The sequence below is a fragment of the Synchiropus splendidus genome, chromosome 2 (assembly GCF_027744825.2).
Source record: "Synchiropus splendidus isolate RoL2022-P1 chromosome 2, RoL_Sspl_1.0, whole genome shotgun sequence".
Lineage (NCBI taxonomy): Eukaryota > Metazoa > Chordata > Actinopteri > Syngnathiformes > Callionymidae > Synchiropus > Synchiropus splendidus.
Genome location: NC_071335.1, coordinates 16,317,593 through 16,337,927, shown reverse-complemented (window position 1 = coordinate 16,337,927; position 20,335 = coordinate 16,317,593). Strand labels below are relative to the sequence as shown.

The 20,335-nt window shown below is 41.4% G+C and overlaps 1 protein-coding gene across 1 annotated transcript in view; it reads right to left on the bottom strand.

The window, feature by feature from the left end:
* The window catches only part of LOC128753954 (polycystin-1-like), a 49,972-nt gene that overhangs the window by 26,955 nt on the left and 2,682 nt on the right, over window positions 1–20,335 (bottom strand). The window contains exons 2-18 of the mRNA XM_053856197.1: window positions 12,202–12,273; window positions 11,797–11,865; window positions 11,334–11,405; window positions 10,395–10,558; window positions 10,071–10,321; window positions 9,668–9,928; window positions 9,433–9,601; window positions 9,155–9,329; window positions 7,965–8,179; window positions 6,373–6,497; window positions 6,151–6,301; window positions 4,366–4,628; window positions 3,933–4,301; window positions 2,732–3,202; window positions 2,527–2,658; window positions 1,177–1,352; window positions 26–156 (exon numbers count right to left, since the gene is read on the bottom strand). Coding sequence (XP_053712172.1) covers window positions 26–156; window positions 1,177–1,352; window positions 2,527–2,658; window positions 2,732–3,202; window positions 3,933–4,301; window positions 4,366–4,628; window positions 6,151–6,301; window positions 6,373–6,497; window positions 7,965–8,179; window positions 9,155–9,329; window positions 9,433–9,601; window positions 9,668–9,928; window positions 10,071–10,321; window positions 10,395–10,558; window positions 11,334–11,405; window positions 11,797–11,865; window positions 12,202–12,273 — 3,266 coding nt within the window. The remainder of the gene's footprint in view (window positions 1–25; window positions 157–1,176; window positions 1,353–2,526; window positions 2,659–2,731; window positions 3,203–3,932; window positions 4,302–4,365; window positions 4,629–6,150; window positions 6,302–6,372; window positions 6,498–7,964; window positions 8,180–9,154; window positions 9,330–9,432; window positions 9,602–9,667; window positions 9,929–10,070; window positions 10,322–10,394; window positions 10,559–11,333; window positions 11,406–11,796; window positions 11,866–12,201; window positions 12,274–20,335) is intronic.

Below are 20,335 nucleotides of genomic sequence, written 5' to 3'. Positions count from 1 at the left end.
CTGCTATATTTTGCAATGGGCTCACCTGGCTGGGAGTAAATGTAGGTGACATTGCTGCTCAGGAGAACCTGATTTGGGGAATCTTGACTGAGAAGGGAGGAAGGATATGGAGGCTTAAAGTCAAACTCCTTATATCCTCCATCACCAAAACACCACCTAGAGCAGAGAGACACAATAAAAATGAGCTCTGAATAAGGGTTGTTTTTGATGAGGCAAAAGACAGTTGGAGGTTGACAATGGCTCCACTTTTAAAGACACTTCTTATCAGGTGATAAAGGCAAAACAAGAAAATGGTCCACATCTCCTCCAAGAAGACATTCCACAAAACAGCATACAATCAAATAAGCAGACTAGCTAACACTAACACTAAGTTACGGGAACTGGGAATCCACATTGGGCAGCTTGAGTGTCTTAACCAGACCTTAAGCCAGACTGTGCAAAGGTCAATGAGCCACGTGCTTGCGCGGCGCTCATGAGTTCAGTATAACTATGAAGCAGGTCACATTGATTTTCTTCTTAGTTTGACAATTCACTGCACAAATGTAAATATTGCTTCAGTCTTGAGGAGTTACTCTTCAAATGTCACTTTTTTTCCTGTTTTTTAACAGGCAGTTCAGGTAGACTTTCAGTCCAATTTCACACCCCAACAGAGAAATGTATCACTAATAAACAAAATAACTCCAGTGTAGAGAAAGAAAACGCTAGTATTAAACAGGTCAAGAAATGCAGCAACATATCCAAGTATCTACTACGTTTTTAACACTGATATAGCAAACATGAAATCACATCACACAATCAAGTATTGCAATATTTCAGCAAAAATATTGTATCGTGATATTTGTGCATATCAATATTTTCCACAGACCAGCAGCACAGCTTGTTCAAACACCACAATCACAACTAAATTTGAAACATTCAAAGTTAAGAAGAGACGAAAGTGAGTCAACTCCATCCAAATGACTTGGAAAAACTGAAGAAAATGTCCTATTGTGCAAAAGAAAAGTTCAAGGAATCAAGAATCCACCAGAGGGACATCGAATGGAAAGCAGAGACGAGCACCAGAGAAGGAAAGTTCTGGTCACCAATCAGCTCCATCTAAACCATCAGCCATCAAAAGCAGGGGAAAACGAAGAACAGTTTCATGTCCTTCGAGTGTGTGAGCATGTGTGTGTTTACCGGAAGGTGGCGGGGACGGACATGTCCACCAGCACTGATGTGGAGAGGGTCTGAGTTGAGCCCTGTGGTACCACATCTGGAACCCCTTTAACTGTGAGATTGGTCATGGGCTGAAGACGGTCCACAGTCACATTAAAATGCTCGGTGATGCTGCTGATGTGGTTCATGGCGGTCACCTAGAAGAGCACTGGGCTTTAAGGTCATCTTCAACAGCTGCTTGAATTCCTAACAGATGCTACTAACACAGAACTTCTCAACCCTCATACATCATTAATGTTGTTTACATTTTCATTGTATTACTCTATTTTTATCGCTTTCATTTTGTTGCAAGGGATAAAGGATAATTGATGAGAATTTATTTGGAAACAAAGCTACACCAATATTTAAGCCACGTCTCCTTTTCACTACAATCACAGCAGTCATGGTTACACAACCACCAGACAAACCTGCAAAACGGCTTCCAGGTTAAACAAATGAATTCACACCTCTCTTCCCAGCACATGCAAATGTTTCAGCTAAGGCACATTGAAGAATTGTTGATCCATGAAGATTGTTGGTTCCTCTTAAATGACACGGCTTGTTCATTTTCAAAATATAGCTTATCATTATTGTATACACAGAGAAACAGAAAAGGTCTTAAATTGAGACGCCCCAGTATTTACATATTTGATAGTTTTTCCTTATTCACAACCTTCACACTGACTGATTCGGTGGAGGAGTCAATAATTAACAATTCCATTCCAGGCTTCACTGGTGAGTTATGATTAAATGGCTTAACAGTGACAGTGTTTTTCAAGTGCAGTTTTCACTACTATTATCAGTTGTGAGTGAAAATAAAAATAAAAACTTGAGATATAATTTTATAGATAATTGAACATTCAATATACTGAGTGTTTTATTAGGGGAATACAAGCTTTATATTGTCATGTACCACCTATTATATTAATAAATTGGTAACACTTTATTCTCACATCTTCATCACATTTCTTTGTTATGTATTTGTTTATACATAACAGCCTTTTTTTCTCCCATTAAAATAAATCCTGATTTAAATTTTCTTAGTAACATATGTCTGTTGAGCTATTTTTTTTCTTTTTCTTCTGGGTTAATTTTAAAAATCTTCCTCATATGCATACATAAAAATGTCACGCTTACTCTTCATAACCTTCTTGAAACATAAGCCGTTTTCTCCATCATCTACTGTGAGTTATATCTGATAAAAAAAAAACCAATGCCCTTTGACCACCTCACCTTCACATGCCAGCTTTTAATCCTCTCTTTACAAAGGCGATTTCAATGACCTGACGTTAAAACATTTACGAGGATAAAACCAAACCATTGTGGACTCACAGTGAGTTTGTAGATGGCGGCATGCTGGTAGATCACGTTGAGGACCGTGTTGTAATACGTGAAGTAAGGCTTGTCATCAACGGTCCATTTAAAGGTGGGATTGGTGCCTTGGACGACTGATGCTGTGTAGCTCTGAATAAACACAAAAAACTATTTGAATTAAACAGCTATGTTTGAGGTTAATTATGGTAAATGGTAAACTCACCACCACTGACTCCATCAGGACCCTGTTGGTGGGATGAGGCTTCACCTCCAGTCCTCTGAGTGGTTCCTCCAGGTGAACCATCACGCTCAATCGACCTTCTGTGACATTATTGTGGGCCTCTAATTCCACCTGCATTGGCTCCTTCTGCTCATTTCCTGTAAGCCTGAGATCCATTATTGCATACTGGCTTAGTTCCGACACATCTGTCTGTGATCCGGGTCGACAGAGTGTTGGGCTGGACGAAAACTCTGGGGGACAGTCGGGCTGAAAGGTCACGGTAAAATTACCGCTGACATGAGACGCTATAGTTGTAAGGCGCGACTGTACGCGGAGCAGCAGCCGGGTGTTATTGGGCTGCAGGTAGACGGAGCCGTTCAAAAGTGGAGGGTGGAGGATGGTCAAGCCTAAAGGAGGCACCACTCGAACTGGACAGGAGGCAGACACAGGATATGTTGGTTCGGCTGATGTAACCTGGAGTGAAACACAAAACACAAGAGTGACGATAGAAATAAACCAATCTTTGAGCAACATTTAAGACAAATTCAGGTCAAACTTGAAATGTTAGAACCATTTAATATGCCATGTTTGCTACGTGGCGGCACCAGGGGACCTGATTTTTAACCCTTAGTCACCCAAATCTGTTCACCTCTATCAAAGGCATGTGCACAGACAGATTCAGAAAGGTCACTTCTGTCATGCCACCCATGGTGACTCATTGTGATATATAATCTTGTTTGCCATTAATCTCCATCGTTCCACCAGCAGCCTTCTCGCAGGGTTTCCATTCCCCTCGGCTGGTTCTCCACACCTATTTCCAGTTCATTCCCATGATCCCCAACAGAGCACCCAGTTGGTACCTTGCCTAGGATTCATTAGCATTCTTAGCATTAGCATAGCATTCATTTTCCTGACTGCATCTTGGATCTAATCGTGACCTCTCGCCCACATTATCCACCTGCTTCTGACCCTGTACAAGATACTGAGAACCCTTGAACATGTTTACTAGTTGGATTTATGAGTTCAATGCAATACATGCAATTTAGACGCCAGTACAGCAGATCCCAGAATCTGTTTTCAAAATAGACCCCACTCAACAAAAGCGTTGCATCAAATTACCACCTGCGTTCAGAGACATAGCAGTGCAGGAATTTAAGGGCTTCATCAGCCTGCTGGGATGTGACTTCGTGATCTGATGTCTTACCAGCAGGCTATAGAGTCCGGGTTGACCCAGGCCGGCAGACAGCTGCGCACCCTGCAGCTGCGTCTCACTGTGGCCCACAGAGAGAATTCTGATTGGACAGACCACGTCCTCGAGCCAACCTGCTTCACCTTTATCCACCAGCGCCTCCAAGTCAAGCACCGGGTGGGAAAGACTATGGTCTGACGTCTTCGAATCCTGCTCAGTATAGTTCATCCAGAACCACTCGGACTGGTTCAGTACCATGACAGAATGTCGCCATGGAGAGAGAGGGGTGGATCGGCAAGTAAGGAGAGATGCCGGGCCGGCATTATGCTGTAAGGCGATGACATCACCGGGTGAAACCAGGAGATCTTCTAGCTGGTCCTGCACCTGTGAAGGGAGTGGATCAGTATCAGTGAGAAGTCATAACACCAAAAACCAAATGAAAATTCACCAGGATTGTCGCAGCAGGTCCTGCAGGTAGCGTGAAGACCACCTCATCTTGAAGTATGTATTGTGGCCTCACAGCATCCCGGGGCAAGTGGTGACCATGGGTACAGTTGGGGCAAGAGGAGGGCGCGCAGGCAGCGGAAAGGGGCAGACACTGTTGCTGAAACAGACACCACTGTTCCAGTCTGGGACATGGAGGCGGGTCAACGAGCTTCGTGTCATGGGTGACACAAGACGCCACCGGAGCACATGCCTGACCTGCACAACCTGAAAATGATGACATGATTTTTCAGGATTTAAAATGTTCAGGAGACTTTTATTTAGGTATTTAAGATTCAAATAAGATGCTTAAGTATGTATTTTATCAGTGCCAAGTCACTTGTTGAGACACCCATTACTAATACCCTACACTTATTTGACCTATCTAGAAAACATGTATGTACAATGCCACCGAAATCGACTCGAGAGTCTAGCTAGAGCAGTGAGAGTGACATCAGAGTGAATACAGAATACACATCTTCCCTTTTGATAACGCCGTCAGTCATGAGAACCACTGCACACTGCACCTCTTGCGAGCCCAAGTGCTGCACGTTACTGTGGTTACTTGTATATGAAGCTCCCACATTCCTCCTCATTAACATTGACTCATGTTGATTGTGTTTAAGGTTAGAGAGGCCACACATTAGGCTGCTGATTAAAAGGAGATCACTCACTAAACCCAGCACTCAAGAGAAATTAGAAGTGGCTTTTTCGAACCTGGACCGATGCTGTTCCGAAAGCTAAGCACAAGGTTAATTATTTTGATGACAATTGATGATCAACGCATTAATTTTCGCTTAAGTTTGTGGCAATTAATGTGCTGATTTTGACCCTTCAGGTCTGCAAAGTTAAAAAAAAATTGTACAAGGTAGCACATTGTATACACAAAATCTCAGTTTGCCATTTTGAATAGAAGAGTTTCTCTCTATTCAATGTCAAAACAGACTCAACTGTGGAAATATTTCCCGTTGACAGGGCTCAAAAATCACACTCAAGTCAGAGTCAAATTCTCTTTCCTATTCATTCATTGCCTTCTCTACATCCCTCACCGAGTTACCTCACGTAAATTAGATTTAAGACATGGCTTTCCACCATATCTAACACAATTTGTTGCATCCCGCCACAGCTTTATGTAGCTATTTCCGTCAGTGGTCTTTTCACATGCTGTTGCTGATGCTATTTCATTTCACCACACAAGCAATTTGATTGTTGCGATATATGTCCCAAAGAAAACCCTGAGGATTTTCAACTTGTTTGCAAAGTGATGTGCATTGATGCGACACAATCGACAAATGTAACTGACTTACATGCTTCTCTAAATTGGATGACTATACAGTTCCAGCTCAGCATAAGCAAAACAAAGACATGAAATAACAATAAATATTTGTTTTTTTGTGTTGTTTTGTGATTCAAACTTGGTCTGCAGCATTTAACAAGCTACGAGCGAATACAAATGAAATAACAAAATAGCCATACTGACTGAATAAGACATTTTGCATCACAACTTTCTTAGGTTTTGTCTTGCTGTCTTGATCCCACCACATGTTCTGAAAATATAAAACTGTGATAATGTTGCAAGAATGATCTTGTCACTCGTACTGTATGAAGCTTGAGTAGATCTAAAATCATGGCAGCCTAAGATGCTTGTGTCAACAGGCAGGTCTGGGCGCAGGTGGCAGGTATTTCAGAGCTCAGTGTGCATGCACGGATGGTTTACGGTTCACTGTGTGAGGCTGTGTACGTGACTCACTGGGCAGCAGCAGGTGCCGACCACGAAGGTGGCAGTGAGGTCGATAGATCTGAAATCGGACGTTAATCTGCGCATGGAGCTCTTGAGTGACGAACTCCAGAGAAGACAGACGACCTGCTTGGACGAAGCTTAAAGATGGAAACAGCATCACCTGAGGACAGCATTTGAAACGAGAGCCTTCAGAATACAAAACAAAATTCTATCAGGGTGATGTATTCATACCTCCACAATGTTGGCAGGTGTTTGTGTGATTGAGGAAGGACTTGATGGGGACGCCTGATGCAAAGCATTGTGGGAGGGGAGCACAGCCAAGCCAGTACGGCAGATCCCAGAATCTGGGAGACGAACTGTCCAAACAACAAAAGTGGGGAGTTATTTTTTTCGTTGAAAGATGCCAAAAAGTACACTAAAGCAGATATCATCGCCGACAGTACACGATGTTTGGATGTTTTAAAACCCACCCACACACATCAAAAACAGTTGGGTTTGGGATGTACAATTACTTTAAAGGGTTGATTCTAGCAAAATTCATTCCATAAAACCGACTCCCTGGAAGGACAGCTATTTGGACTACATGCAGAGGACACCCTGGAGAGGCTTCCAGAAGTAACTATAAATCAATATTGATGGACCCTTCAACAGAAGAACAAACTCCCCTCAGCAGCTCAACTCCAGCATTATGGAAATTTTCAACCAATACTGTCGCCCTGCATTTCATTTATGACATTAGACGTATTTTTTGGCATTTGAAATCTCACTGATCAGCTGTTTGGAGAGCAGTTGGTGAGACTCTCTAGATTTGGATGTTGGGACAGGAATAACAAAAACCTGCAGCTCAGGGCCAAACATTAGGTTAAATGGCAGACAGACAGACGATCATCCTGACAATTCTAGCAAGTCATATCGAAACTTTACATCAGAAATTGAATCTCAGGAATATTTGGCGCTTCCCTCCCCGCATCCCAGTGGCAACTGGATGAACACACAGCCCTTTCAGAATGAGTGCAAAATAGCTAAACAGGGACCAAAATTCCAGTAGTTCTATTTATTTAATCAAGCTACAAGCCTTTATATACACATTGTTTGAATGAATGAATGTTGTGGTTGTGGAAGTTTAGAAAACCATCACAGCTGAGACGCAACTGCATTATTATTATTATTTTTTTTTTTTTTTATAAAGCAGGATCAGTAAAATAATTGCCCAGGGGACCCCTGCACGTGTTACTGTGGCAACAGTTACCAATTTGATGTCTTTGTTATTTGACTCAGATGCTTGTTTATTTGTTGTTTATCAAGTTATTTGTTTGTTACAAAGCAAGTTGTTAGTTGTCAGTCAGCTACTGTAACTCACTGTAGCTTGGCCACCAGATTACACTGGTATATGGCGGCATCTAGTGACCAAGATACGGTCGAAAATCGGTTTCCATTTTTTCATGTTTTGCAGACGCCCAGACGCCCTCCTAGCTAAAAGCCTGGTTGTTGACATGGTGCATGGGGAGGGGGTGGGGTTAAGGGCGGGGTTATGGGTTGGGGCCGGGGTTTTGGATGCCTGGTTCAAAATCCTGGCTGACCAGTGGTATCACTTTTCCAACCAAAAATTAGTTCACTTTAATCAGTCAGTCATGTGGTTTGTTGTATGTGAAGTGTGTTGGCAGTCTACAACAAGCTTGTTTATTTTTCCTGTAACCAACAACACAGCTGGTTATCAAAACAACAGATTGTAACAGAGCTGATAAAAACATTTATTTAAGTATTTGGATTCATCAGGCTAACCCAGTGATGCCAGCTGAAAACACCAGACCCCTCAGACCTACCTTGGGGGGTGTACTGACACACATATGCCCGCTTGGCATTGCACGGGTGCGAACTGGTTTGAGCCCGCTGATCCAAAGACACGCAGACATTTCCTTGAGTCATCGGGGAACGAGGGGGCAGACCCTCTTCTCCGTTCCAAGCGTCAGAACCGTTCACCCATCGCAGTCTGCCAGGTGAGTTGACATCACTCAAGCCCAGCCAAACGCCTCGGTCCCTACAGGACAGTAAAGTGCACGCTACATTAACAGAGAGACCAGCGATTATGAGAGAGTAAGAATAAAAAAAACGACAATGTTAACAGTGAAAATTGAACACGGAAAAGATGAGTCGATAACAAAGCAGCATGTGTTTGGTTATGAAACATTTTATGATTGAGCTGCAGGGCAGTACCAGCAAGGGACTTGAACACCACACGAACACAATTAAGCCTAATGCTGCAATTGGACTCCACATCAAGAAATAATTGCATCACTTTTTAGACTTTTCCAAGCAATCTTTAAATGAAAAAGACAAGTACAAAGCTCCATCAATTTGTTCACGGCAAGTTTCATGACTTAATGACTCAGACACGTCTCTCTGGGCATGACAGTGACATTGCAGCTGTGCTTGCTCAGATGTGACCCGATTCAACTTGGCCTTGGTCAGAACAACATGCCAACACTGTGGGATGTCTATACAGTATACAATGTTTTCTGTTGCCACAGAGTAAATAGTGTTGTATAATCTGATATCAACAGTGCGGAGAATAACAGCAAACTGCTTTTCACTCCAGACAATACAGAGTCTGGATTTAAACCAATGAATACTGTATATTGTATGATCTATAGCAGACCTAGGCATAGTGCGGCCCCCGGGCGCCACATGCGGCCCCCATATTTGTTATAATTACTGTTTGCAGATGAGCACCGTGAGCGGATTTGTGAACTCCCTCCATTCATGTCAACACATGTATATACTGATCTTTTTCAAGAGGCATACTTCCTGTAGTCATGCTGTGTATGAGGCACAAGAGTTGCTATTAAAGCCAGAAGAAGTCTCTGCCTGAGATTGATTCAAATGATCAATTCACACACATCAGGTCAGGAGGCAGAGACGGTTGCAGGTGAGAGCACATCAGTCCAAATGTGCACTGCGTTCTTCTTATTTTAAAGAATGGTTTATGATGAACTGATAGATGAAAACAACTCACTGTGTGACTTTGGGTGCAAGGAGGTTCAGCACATCACCTCTCACCACTGCCAGATCTCCACCGCGATCTGAACACTGCTGCCGAGCATCGGTCCAGCTGAGCTCCACAGTAACTATCTGGAAACAGCGCGAGGACTGTTTGTGATGTACCGCGTCTTTTGGACAAGGAGGGGAAGCTGGTGGAGGACCGAAGTGGACAGGTTAGGTTAGGATCGCCCTTATGTACATAACTACAAGAGACCAAACATTCCAGAATACACCAACAAACTCAAGCTTCACCTTTCATAACCTCTGCATCATTTTTCGTGATCTTCCAGTCTACCTCCACCCCAACAGACCCCCAGCTGACCAGCCTGAAGTCTAGACTCTGATTGGCCACACCGAGAAGTGGACATTGCAGCTCCAGTTTAGGAGGAAGAGTCACCGACACTTGTGTGCGTGCTGACGCCTGTGACAACGAAATCCACACATCAACACCTTACAATGTCTTCATTCATTGATCGTTGTGTATCACCTCCTTGTTTCCAGCCCAGGCCATCACAGTGACCACATATTGACCAGGAAGTCCGTACTTGTGTGTCACAGAGGTCAGTTCTAAACCTGTTGTGTTGACCCGAGGTGAAAGGTCACCGAAGTCCCAGGACAGAGTCGCTGAACTGACTGAGGAGGCAGCATAGAAACTGATGGGATGGTGAACACTCTGCAGTGGGAGGGGCTTCAGTGACACTGAAAATTCCACTGCAAACACATCTAGAGCCAAAGTCCACCCACATTCCTGAGAAAGAGAAGAATTTTCAGATTAGAATATCAATAGATATTGAAGAAAATATGATTACGGCTGTCTGCTTTATTGTTTTGGTAATGAAGGAAGGCTCAGGGGACCTTATTCAATTGTAGGACAAGAAGTCGAGTGCTACCTTCATCACATGCCAGTTGGTGCAGGCAGCAGAACACTGGGACTCGCTGATGAAGTTGGGCTCAGAGTTTGTGCTACAGAGACACTCGTGTCTTGCTCCCAGACCGCCATAGCGGTAGGATGCAGCAAAACACACACTGTTGCACTGTTCCCGAGTGAAGTTCCCCGGCGTGGAGGAAGAAAAGATAACCAGCTCACTGCGTCCTCCACCTCCACTGCTGCTGTCCTCCAGGCACCCGGCGTAATTCAGACCTGAGGAAAACATTTTAAATGTTCAAAATCTATGAACATCATGGGGTGATTCAACCAAAGCCTCGAGTCTTACCACAGGTCCGCATGCTGACATTGAGGAGGGGCTGGTGGCGAAGCTCTAGAGGTTTGTTACACAGCATGGCATCGGGGTGTTGAACCCGAACGCCTTTCTCCTGCAGCCAGCTGACCAACCGAAACAACTTACAGTCGCACACAAACGGGTTGCTGCTTAGGTCACTAGAAGAGAGGGGAATAAGGAAGAAGGACTACATCAGCTCTAATATGATTTCCAATTATTCTTGTCTAGTTTCATTTCAACTGCATCTGGAAGTGACATGATACAGCGGCACTATGAGTGAGAGAAAGGTGTGAGACAAGCTGTAGAAGTACTAAGTAAGTTCATGACGGATGAAAGGCACTTTTCAACCTTTTCGTAAGTTTAATGCTCTGAATTATTATCCAATGCATTCTGATTAATTTAGTGGTTTGGTAATGATAACTGTTACGACTGACTGAATAACTACTATGTAATGACACCCTGGAAGTCAACTTAGAGAGGGACAAAGGTCTTCAATTAATCAGGCAAGAGTAACAAAACATACAATTATTGCTTAACAGGAGGAGACATTTTAGCAAGCCGCCTAGAGAGGTTGAAAATGCCTGAAAGCTTAACACTATAATAGTGAAGGTCCGACATCAGACTGAGATTTGAATGACGCTGGGAAGTTGTGCAGGACACACGATTGATTATTATACCCACAAACATATTCCATGACCAGTCATACACATACATTTTCCACACCCATATGGCAAAAAATAAATATGCGAACACACATGCAGAAGCACTCTCAGACACACACATGCACACACACATGAGCACACGCACAGAAACAAATATACGTCAAAATCCTGACAATGATCCCATCACAAATTTCAGCCCTTCAAATATGGCACAACATTTTATGGATAAAAAAAAAGAAATTGGAATCAAAGAGAAACCTGACGGACTTACATTTGTGTTAAATTGCAAAGGTCGTCACATATTCTCTCTTCTATGGTTGTGATGAGGTTGTTGCTTAAGTCTCTGATGGGGACAGAACACAATATGTCATCAAAACAACACATTTAAAAAACGCTTCTTCAAATATGAGTATTTAATAAGATGTCATAATATTGTACTGGTTTAAAGAAGCATCTATTTTGTTATATATATTCTGTTTACTAATTCATCTCCCCCTGAAAAAGGGAGGAAATTATGGATGGTTTTAGAGTGGAAACATTGCTAACTATAAGGCAGGATGATGACGATGATATGTGCAGGCAGAACCAGTTCAGCGATCGCCATCTACACACCTGTAGCTCCCCTCTGTTGTAAGATGTAACTATGAGTCTGTACCTTTTGCTACTTTCTCAGTGGCTTCATGACCGCCACATCCATCCTAACTCACAATAGAGATACCATCGATGACACTCACAGAATTGACAGAGGTCCACAGCAGAACACCCCTCTGGGAAGGACGCTGATCCTGTTTCCCTGTAGATACCTAAAAGTGAGAGATACACAGGCACACACACTGCATCAACATTTGTTGACAAAGAAATCAGAGATCTCCGTCAAATGACAAATACTCTGTGACAGGTTACATGTACACAATAACTCAGATCCAAGAGCAGCTGAACGCTAGCCTGAAGCCTGACAGTGATTTCAGTGATATTGTATAGATCGACTTCTTGTCCATTATAGTAACAATGAAACAAAATATTTCATGCAATAAACCGTAACCCAGGAGCATAACCATTTGTGTGTATATAATGAATGGCAATATTATAATAAATATTTGGGAAATATGGCACTAATGAGTGGACGAGTGTCTCCTCACAATTCGCGGAGGCCGGTGTGACGGTCTAGCAGGCTGGTGTCCAGGGAGGATATGTGGTTCTTGGACAGATCTCTAGGAACCAGAGAAAGAAAACAAACACATCATAGTGGCACCGAAATGCATCTGATAGTTAATCAAAACACATTTAACAAATCACACACACACCAAAAAAGCATTATGACCTCGAAGGTTGACACTTAATATCGCCAGAGGAAGAGCATACACAAATTTCATAATCTCTTAAGAGAAGTTACAATTTTCTTGAAAACGGTTCCGAAGTTATTCACGGTGACTGAAAACACTGGAGTTGTGTAGATCAAAGGTCTATCCAGCTCAGAACTTGTGCAGACACAACTATCTCCGTCGCTGTGTGAACAGGGGCTTAATCATCCAATCCTCGCCCCGTTCTCAACATTACCAGTACATTTCTTTGGAATCCTTCAACACATTTTCAACAGACCAACGCCAGTAAAAACACAACCTCCCTGGCTGGGATAATGAGTTAACCATCTTAAGCTTGACCTTTAGTGCAAGTGAGGAAACACTTGAACTTGTAGGATCAGTTGGTAACTGCAAAAAAAAATAAAAAAAATAAAATAAAAGTGACAATGAGCAGAATGTGTTGAGATGTATAGTGTTTTTAACTGGCCTTATAGATTGTTTTTCTTACTCCTGGAATACCAACATAGCCATCAAGTTCCTGAGAAAACCTCGTAAAAATAAATAAAAAAGACAGAAATATGCCTTATATAATAATATCAACAGACCTGGTATGAACTGTTGCTTTAACAGATCATGCTGTCACCACCAAAGCAGGAGATAGGGAAAGGAAGTGAGAAAATCTAATTGAGTCGCGCAGTTCAAAGATAACACAATTGGACTGGAGTGAAGTGAACTCATCTCTGCGGGAGGCAGAGTTTCTGATCCATGAAAGAGCAGAGGAGAGAAAGATCAATAATGAACTGGAGGTTGGGAGAAAGGGAGGAATGAATTGTTTATGGGGAAGACTGCTGGATTGTTCAAGGAGCACACTCATTCAGAACAGACTCTTATCTTCCATTCGGATGAGTCGCCATTATTAGCTACCGTGAGCTCCAATTTATAGCGATCTGCTTTCTCCCTTTCTTTTGAGAAGCCTTCCCTCGCTTCTCTCTCTCTCTCTCTCGCTCTGTCTGTGTATGTGCGTGTGTGAATGGAGCAGGACGCCCATTCCCAAAAGGAAACATCTGTACATTCCAGACAAGCTGTGTAAGAAAGATGAAGACGGAGAGAGAGAGCGAGAGAGTTCTTTTCTGCTGGCGTTTATAAGCAGTGGAGAAAAAGAAAAGCAGCAACATGAATCACTCCACAATAGACTCATTGACTCATGTATACATTAAGCGTGTGTGGCGAGGATTGAGTCTATCGCCTCCTCGACTGCGCTCAATTCTGACTTTAAAAATCACACTTTGAAGGCGTCGAGTGTGAGCGCGACTTTGTGATGTGACCTTCACCACATGCCAAACCTTGGCCACTATCCTTCGTCTACCTTTGGACACCCGTGGTTTAACTTGCACACACACACTAGTGGTACGCCTGCTCACAAACACTCAAAGCACACATATGGTTCTGTTTTACTAACAGTGTGGCCAATGATCTAACCACTCCTTATAAGGCTTGTCTGGTGCCACTTATTCTGCGCTCGCTGCGCTTCCATGCACACACACACACACGCCCGATAATAGCACTCAATACTATTTACACAAGTTGTGCAGCGTAAGAATAGTATTGGTCAAGAGTATCTGCGGGCGTCATACAGATATTGCCTTGACAACAGAGAAGGAGTCATTGCTGTAGGTCTGATGGCAGCACTTTTCGGTATCTGCTGCATCGTGGTAGTGAGGTGGTCCAATAGGAGGCTCTCCTCTAACCCACTAAACACAGACTGCTCTGTGGTGGCTTTCATCCCCTCCACTTTTCTGGCGCTCACCCCATTCACTTTGTAGATTTTCTTTCCTTCTGCAGTCGTTTTTCCATCTGTCGCTGCTCGGCTTTATTTACATTGAGGCATAAGTAAACCTGAATGAGAGTGACAGGAAGTACAGCCAGGCTGGCTCAGTGAAGTAAAAGAAGACAGAGCTCAAGGGTGGAAGCCAAGTGTGAGGGTGTAGTGGTGGTAGTTCATCTAGCAGTTCTACTTCTTCAAAGGAGTCTTATTAACATAAAAAAAATATTCAGGTAAGGTTGCTATGCTGAGCTAGATTGGTTGATCTAACTTGCTTAACCAAGGTAAAAATAACGGAAAAATGGAAGTACAATTTTTCATAGGAAATGTAGACAATGGAACATGGAACAGGTTACATTTTGGTGGTGTTCCTACCACGAACCACTGGTCTTGCTTGTGCCAACAGTGTTGAGCACGCAAGTTTTGCCGGGCTACTGATACCAAGTGTGTCATTGTCTAACTGAAGCAATAATGAAGTTAGGTGGCAACGTTAACAACGTTCCTTCTTTACTTTTTGTTGCATGCTTTGTGTGAAGTGTACAGCAAACGGTGGCATTATGTTGTAGGTTTCAGATTTATGTGTCAGAGAAATGTGTCTTTAAAGGCGTGACTAACACTTAAGATGATTGAGCAACTTGTCTTCAGCAATCTCCCAAATAGGGTCGGAACTTTCCTCCAGAACATTTTGTTACTCCAACAGCTTCTGCTGGTTGTCCGGAGTCCAGCTGGAATACGTCATACAGCAATATATAGTGGTTTATACACACACTCATGCAGCCATGCACTCAAACACACACTCAGCTTCAGTGTAATTTTAGAAACATATTTACTGACTTGGTTAAAAAGCAAGACCTTAATGACTTGTTTCACAGATCTTTTCTTTCTGCTTTCAAGATGGCACAAAGGAAGGTCGCCCTGATACAGACATGTGCTGCACAATTCTTACTGTATTACTGTACTGTATTAACTGGACCTTGTTAACACATCGATATAACCTTTCCTGACTTGTGAGCTGCCACAATGCACAGCAGGTTGTTCTCGATGTGCTCCCTTGTCTTAGCCATGGCAGTCAACACAAGTTAACTGCAGTGAGCTACTGTCACTTGTTGAGTCAATTAAACAGCTGGTCCCAGGATGCTTTAGAACAGCCTGGACTGAAGGGGAATTTGGGATTTTCCCAAAGATGGAGACAGTTTGATGATTCATGATTCATATGATTCATAATATTAGGTCTTATCATGATTATTTGGTTAAAGTGGACCAATAACGTCACCAATTTCAAAGAATTGTCCTTTATTGTGTGTGTTTTCTTTTTCTTTTTATTATTATTATTATTAGTAGTAGTAGTAATAATAATAATAATAATAATATTGTTATTCTTATTGTAATTGTATTCTTATTATTGTTATTATTAATATTTATTTATTTATTATTATTATTAATAATAATAATAATAGCACAAACTAGCTATGTGAAACACAACTTTATGCCACCACTTTCAAATTCAAATTCTTTCAGTTTCTACTCACTGCACTTGATAACCCATCATGACAGTAAGTGGATAGTAGTAATAGTATATAATAATGATGGTAACATATAACTTATACATTATATCTAAAAGTTAAATAACAGTTATTTTGCCATGTTACTGTTCATTCAGTACACAGTTCAACACATTACAGCATATATGAAAGTAGGCAAAAATACTGGTTAACACCTGTATTATTTTCAAAGTGGTATTAATCATTTCGAACTTTGACAATTTGACACTTAAATAACACATTCTTATTCTTATTATTATTATTATTATTATTGATGCACCAATAGCATTTTTTTTTTCGAAAAGTAGCATGTGAGTACTTGCATTACTGATACCTAGTAGTTACACAATTACACATGAAGTTACTTTAGTTTTTGTTTTTTTTTTCATATATATTTTCAATTTTGTTATCTGAACAACACTCCACAGTATGTTTTTCTTGTACAAGTTTCACTGCAGTACAAACACAAATTTTACAAAATAGTCATAAGCTGACATTCCAAAACTGCGCCCTGCTGTAAAGTGGTTTCGTGGTGTCGGAGGCTACTCAAGCCTGGTTATTTCGCACTCCGTTAGAGAGTTACCAAATTTTTTTAACTGCATAATGGAAGGTCTGACAACACGAATCAAACAATGTGTCACATACAATATGATTCTCTAGAGATAAAGTGCAGTGAGTCTGTCATGTATGAACCAAAATGGAAGTACCACAGATTCAACTGGCGACTTAAAATTACTGTACTAGCAAAGAGAGGACAAGTGATACACACGAGAAGTCAGGCACAGCACAGAAAGCAGAGGGCGGGGAATAAAAAAGCTGTCACAAGGAGTTATTATATAAGCCCCCACACCAGTGAGGCACCAGTAATTAAGTCAGCTGGACAGGAAAGGGACCAGCTTTTACTTTAATTTTGTCACCATATAAGTGAGAATAAGACAAGAAGGCTCTTATTAAGATAATTGTGAGAGAGGAAATTACATTGGTGTTTGTCACAACAGTCAGTTTGATCAACCACAACCCTAACCAGCTTGAGAGAGTTGTACCGCTGGGTTCCATTTTGTATCAATTATCTCATCACCTCACTCACAATGTACACAAACAAATGCATTTGCAACTATTTTCTTTCAAGATATTGTCTTTGATAGTAGACACAGTATTTCTTCCTATCTGTTGAAACTTTCAACAGAAATGTATTGGTTTCAAATGCACAAATTTAAGCAGAAAATTTTGAGCAAATACTTATGTAAAGAATAAATCTCATTTGAGCACGTGACCATTTCAAACCAAGCATGCATTGAATTTCAATTAACATTATGCTGAAGCAAAATAATGTGGTTAACTGAAGGCACAAAGATCAGCCAACCATTTTCCCACAGACATTCACTGAGGTAAAAAAAACAGACATTTCATTATGTGACTAAGAACAAAAAGATGGAGGTGAGTTGATTCCTATCCATTCACCGGAATGGATGAGCTTGCATGAGCGATGTCGTTGGTTACTGTTGCCATGGTAACATAAGAAATCCTCCCTCCCATACGGCCAGTGTATTAAGCTTTCCACTCCATCTTATAGGAGTCAGATTTGGTGTTCAGGAGGCTGTGTTCAAGATAACTGCAGCAGGGGAAAAGAGGAGGTGCTGAGATATGAACTCAAAGGAACTGATAACTTGATTTAGTTTGACAGCTGTGGAGACTCCCGACCCTGCACAACGCCAAAATTTCGAGGAGTTGTTTCATAACACATAGCAGAGCTTGCACTACATCTCTGTGCGTCTTTCCACTGTTATTGCACCATAGTGTCCAGCATCTATAGCTTTCAAGAACACAAAATTGCTTTTTGGAGGCATATGAGTATAGAAATATTATCAGTCAGATAGGGTTTGTATCTTGACTCCCTTGGCACAGGCTGTCTAAACATATAAGCCATGATGTGTGTTGATAAGAAAACTTAGAAATGTTGACAACAGAAGTGACGTGGGACCTGAATCTGAAGTGTTCCCCTCCGATACGATTGGATCCACGATAAAATCAACACACACAAACGGACTACACACTGACAATATAGAATAGGGTTTCTGCCTGGCATGGCGCAACACCACGGCTTACATGACATGCCATCAGAACAATTACTTGTTAATTGTTTCTCTTTCATCTTCTCCTTAAAAACCACACAGTCTAATTTTCAAACAGAAAATACAACAGCTATAAATTAAAAATCAGTCTATTCTAAAGTAGATCTCAATGTGCCCACAGAAAAATGGATTTTCAAGAGATTCAAACACTTGCAATTATTTTGTTTGCAGAGAAATCATATGTTAGCCAGAAACCTGGTTAAATAAACTTTTTCTTTTAACAAAAGACGTGAAGGACATCCACAAACAGAAGACAGCAACCTGTTTTGGTGGTATTATTCTTCTTTTTTGTTAACCGTAACTGCATCATAGGAACAGATAAATATGTAAAAAATGTAGAATCTGCAAGAGTTACAAAGAATACTATATATAATAATTTTAGACTCAAATAACTGTTCAAGCTTGACTCAAAACAGCAACAAGTACCTATTCTGTTCCATGCATACACTCATAGCAATTCACTACCACTGTTAATTCATTCCTTAAAATAACACATATAATACAACTTATCCGATCACGATTAAAAAGGTGGCTCCAGTTGGCAGCCAGGACGTTTTTCTTAGCTCTGGTGTTTCGGCCGCACAGTGTGTTGCGCGTCATCAGCGTAGGCAAGTGACAAACACGTTATGGATTGGCAGCAAAACGAATGTGCTCAAGACCCATTCACTGAAAATTACCAGACACGATGTAGTACGCATGCCAGGACTGCAGGGGCGCTGTAGTGCTCTAACAATGAATTAACAAGACAACACAGAACACGCGAGAATGAAGCTTGTGCACTAATGTTGCATAGGAGTATAACAAATGCTAAGAGAGGCTGATGTCTAACGGCAATACAGTTTCGGCTTTTATTTCAAGTTACCACGCATGTTGCTCATAGTTTTTTTAGGAGAACTCGGGTCACCTGCTTCATCGATACCAAGGAAAGTTATGCATATCAATTTCAATTCTATAAGCACTTGTTTGACTTGTACTTGTGCCACATACAGTACCAGCAGCCGGAACAGTTTTGCAAACGCACATTGTCACAAATACAATCCATTGACCAATGAGGTTCAAGTAAAACTTTTAGGCTGCAATGAGCAGAGGAGAGCAAAGGGCTCAGAGTTTCATGAACAACAGTCAATCTGTTCTGCATGGAGGTGGATCGATCATGTTTTTTGGGTCTCACTGCAGTCAGTAGCAGAGGGAATATTTCACAGGTGGAGGGAAGAGTGGATGAAACTGAACTCCGCTGGAAGTTCCAAATCTAAAACCTGGAAAACAGATCTCAAAATCCACCATGGACTACCTCTGGTGGAGCAGGCATGGCCTGCCCTAAACATCATTAACAATCTGTGCCAAAAGAGCAGAGCAACCCAGGAATCTCGCCGAGCTGGAAGACTTTTGTCAGGAAGAATGAGCAATAATCCCAGAGAGAAGACTTGCTAGACTCCTGGCTGCCCACAAAAAGCATTAACAAGCTGTGATGTGTGGGCTACTGGGTATTAACTCAACGGGGTGCCTAAACCTAAACTGCTCTGGACCTTTTTCCTTTTCTACTGTTTCAAAACTGTATAGGATTTTTTTGACTGGAAAACATTGAAATAAAGCGTGCATTCGGCGATTGTACGAGTCAGTTCCCCATTCTCTTTTGAATCCAAAATTGAGTACCAGACCGTAACTTCATTCAAAATGGCATCTTGAAGAATTAAAAAATAAATAAATAATAAAGTCTCAAATGATGAAATCACATTTTCAGGGATAATGCACTTTGCATTTTTGACATGTATTCACAACTTTGACACACACAAAACTCACTTTTTTATAATACTGAACAACATTGCTGAGACAATATTGCAACTTTTAAAGCAAAATAAATGAAAAATAAATGATAGAATGGCTCTGCAGCATCACAACAAGTGTGAATTTCCGGGGAAAAGCCTGATAACTGTTTTGTGATAACTGTTTCAACATTGTGATGCAAAATGTAAAAGGATTAATAACATTATTGATGTACAAATATAAATAGGATCTTATTTAAAAAAGAAAAATAAAAGCCCATACTGGTGCAGATAAATGGTCGATTTATCTGTACAGCCCTATTGATGACAGTAAAAATACAAAAAAATAGTAGCTTTTAATCGTGAGAAGTAAATAAATATCAGCCATCTGCAGCCTCTCTCATCTGATCGGTCCCTTCAGGTGTTCAGGCGGCACGTGAGTCTCCCTGCCATGATGTCTCTCTCTGGATATTCCAAAAACACCAACAACCACCATAATCATCTCAGTTTCTATAATATGTGTTGGATTTTTCTGTGTGAAAAGACAAGATTCTAGGCATGGAGAACAACCTCCTCAACCAGTGGTCGGACAGAGCCAAGATTATTATTATTAAGATTGTCACTGTCATTATCTAAAGTTAAGTCCTTGGTCATGTCAGTCAGTGCGAAAAAAAACTTTTTTTCACTTTGCTTCAAAATATGCTCCAAAATAAA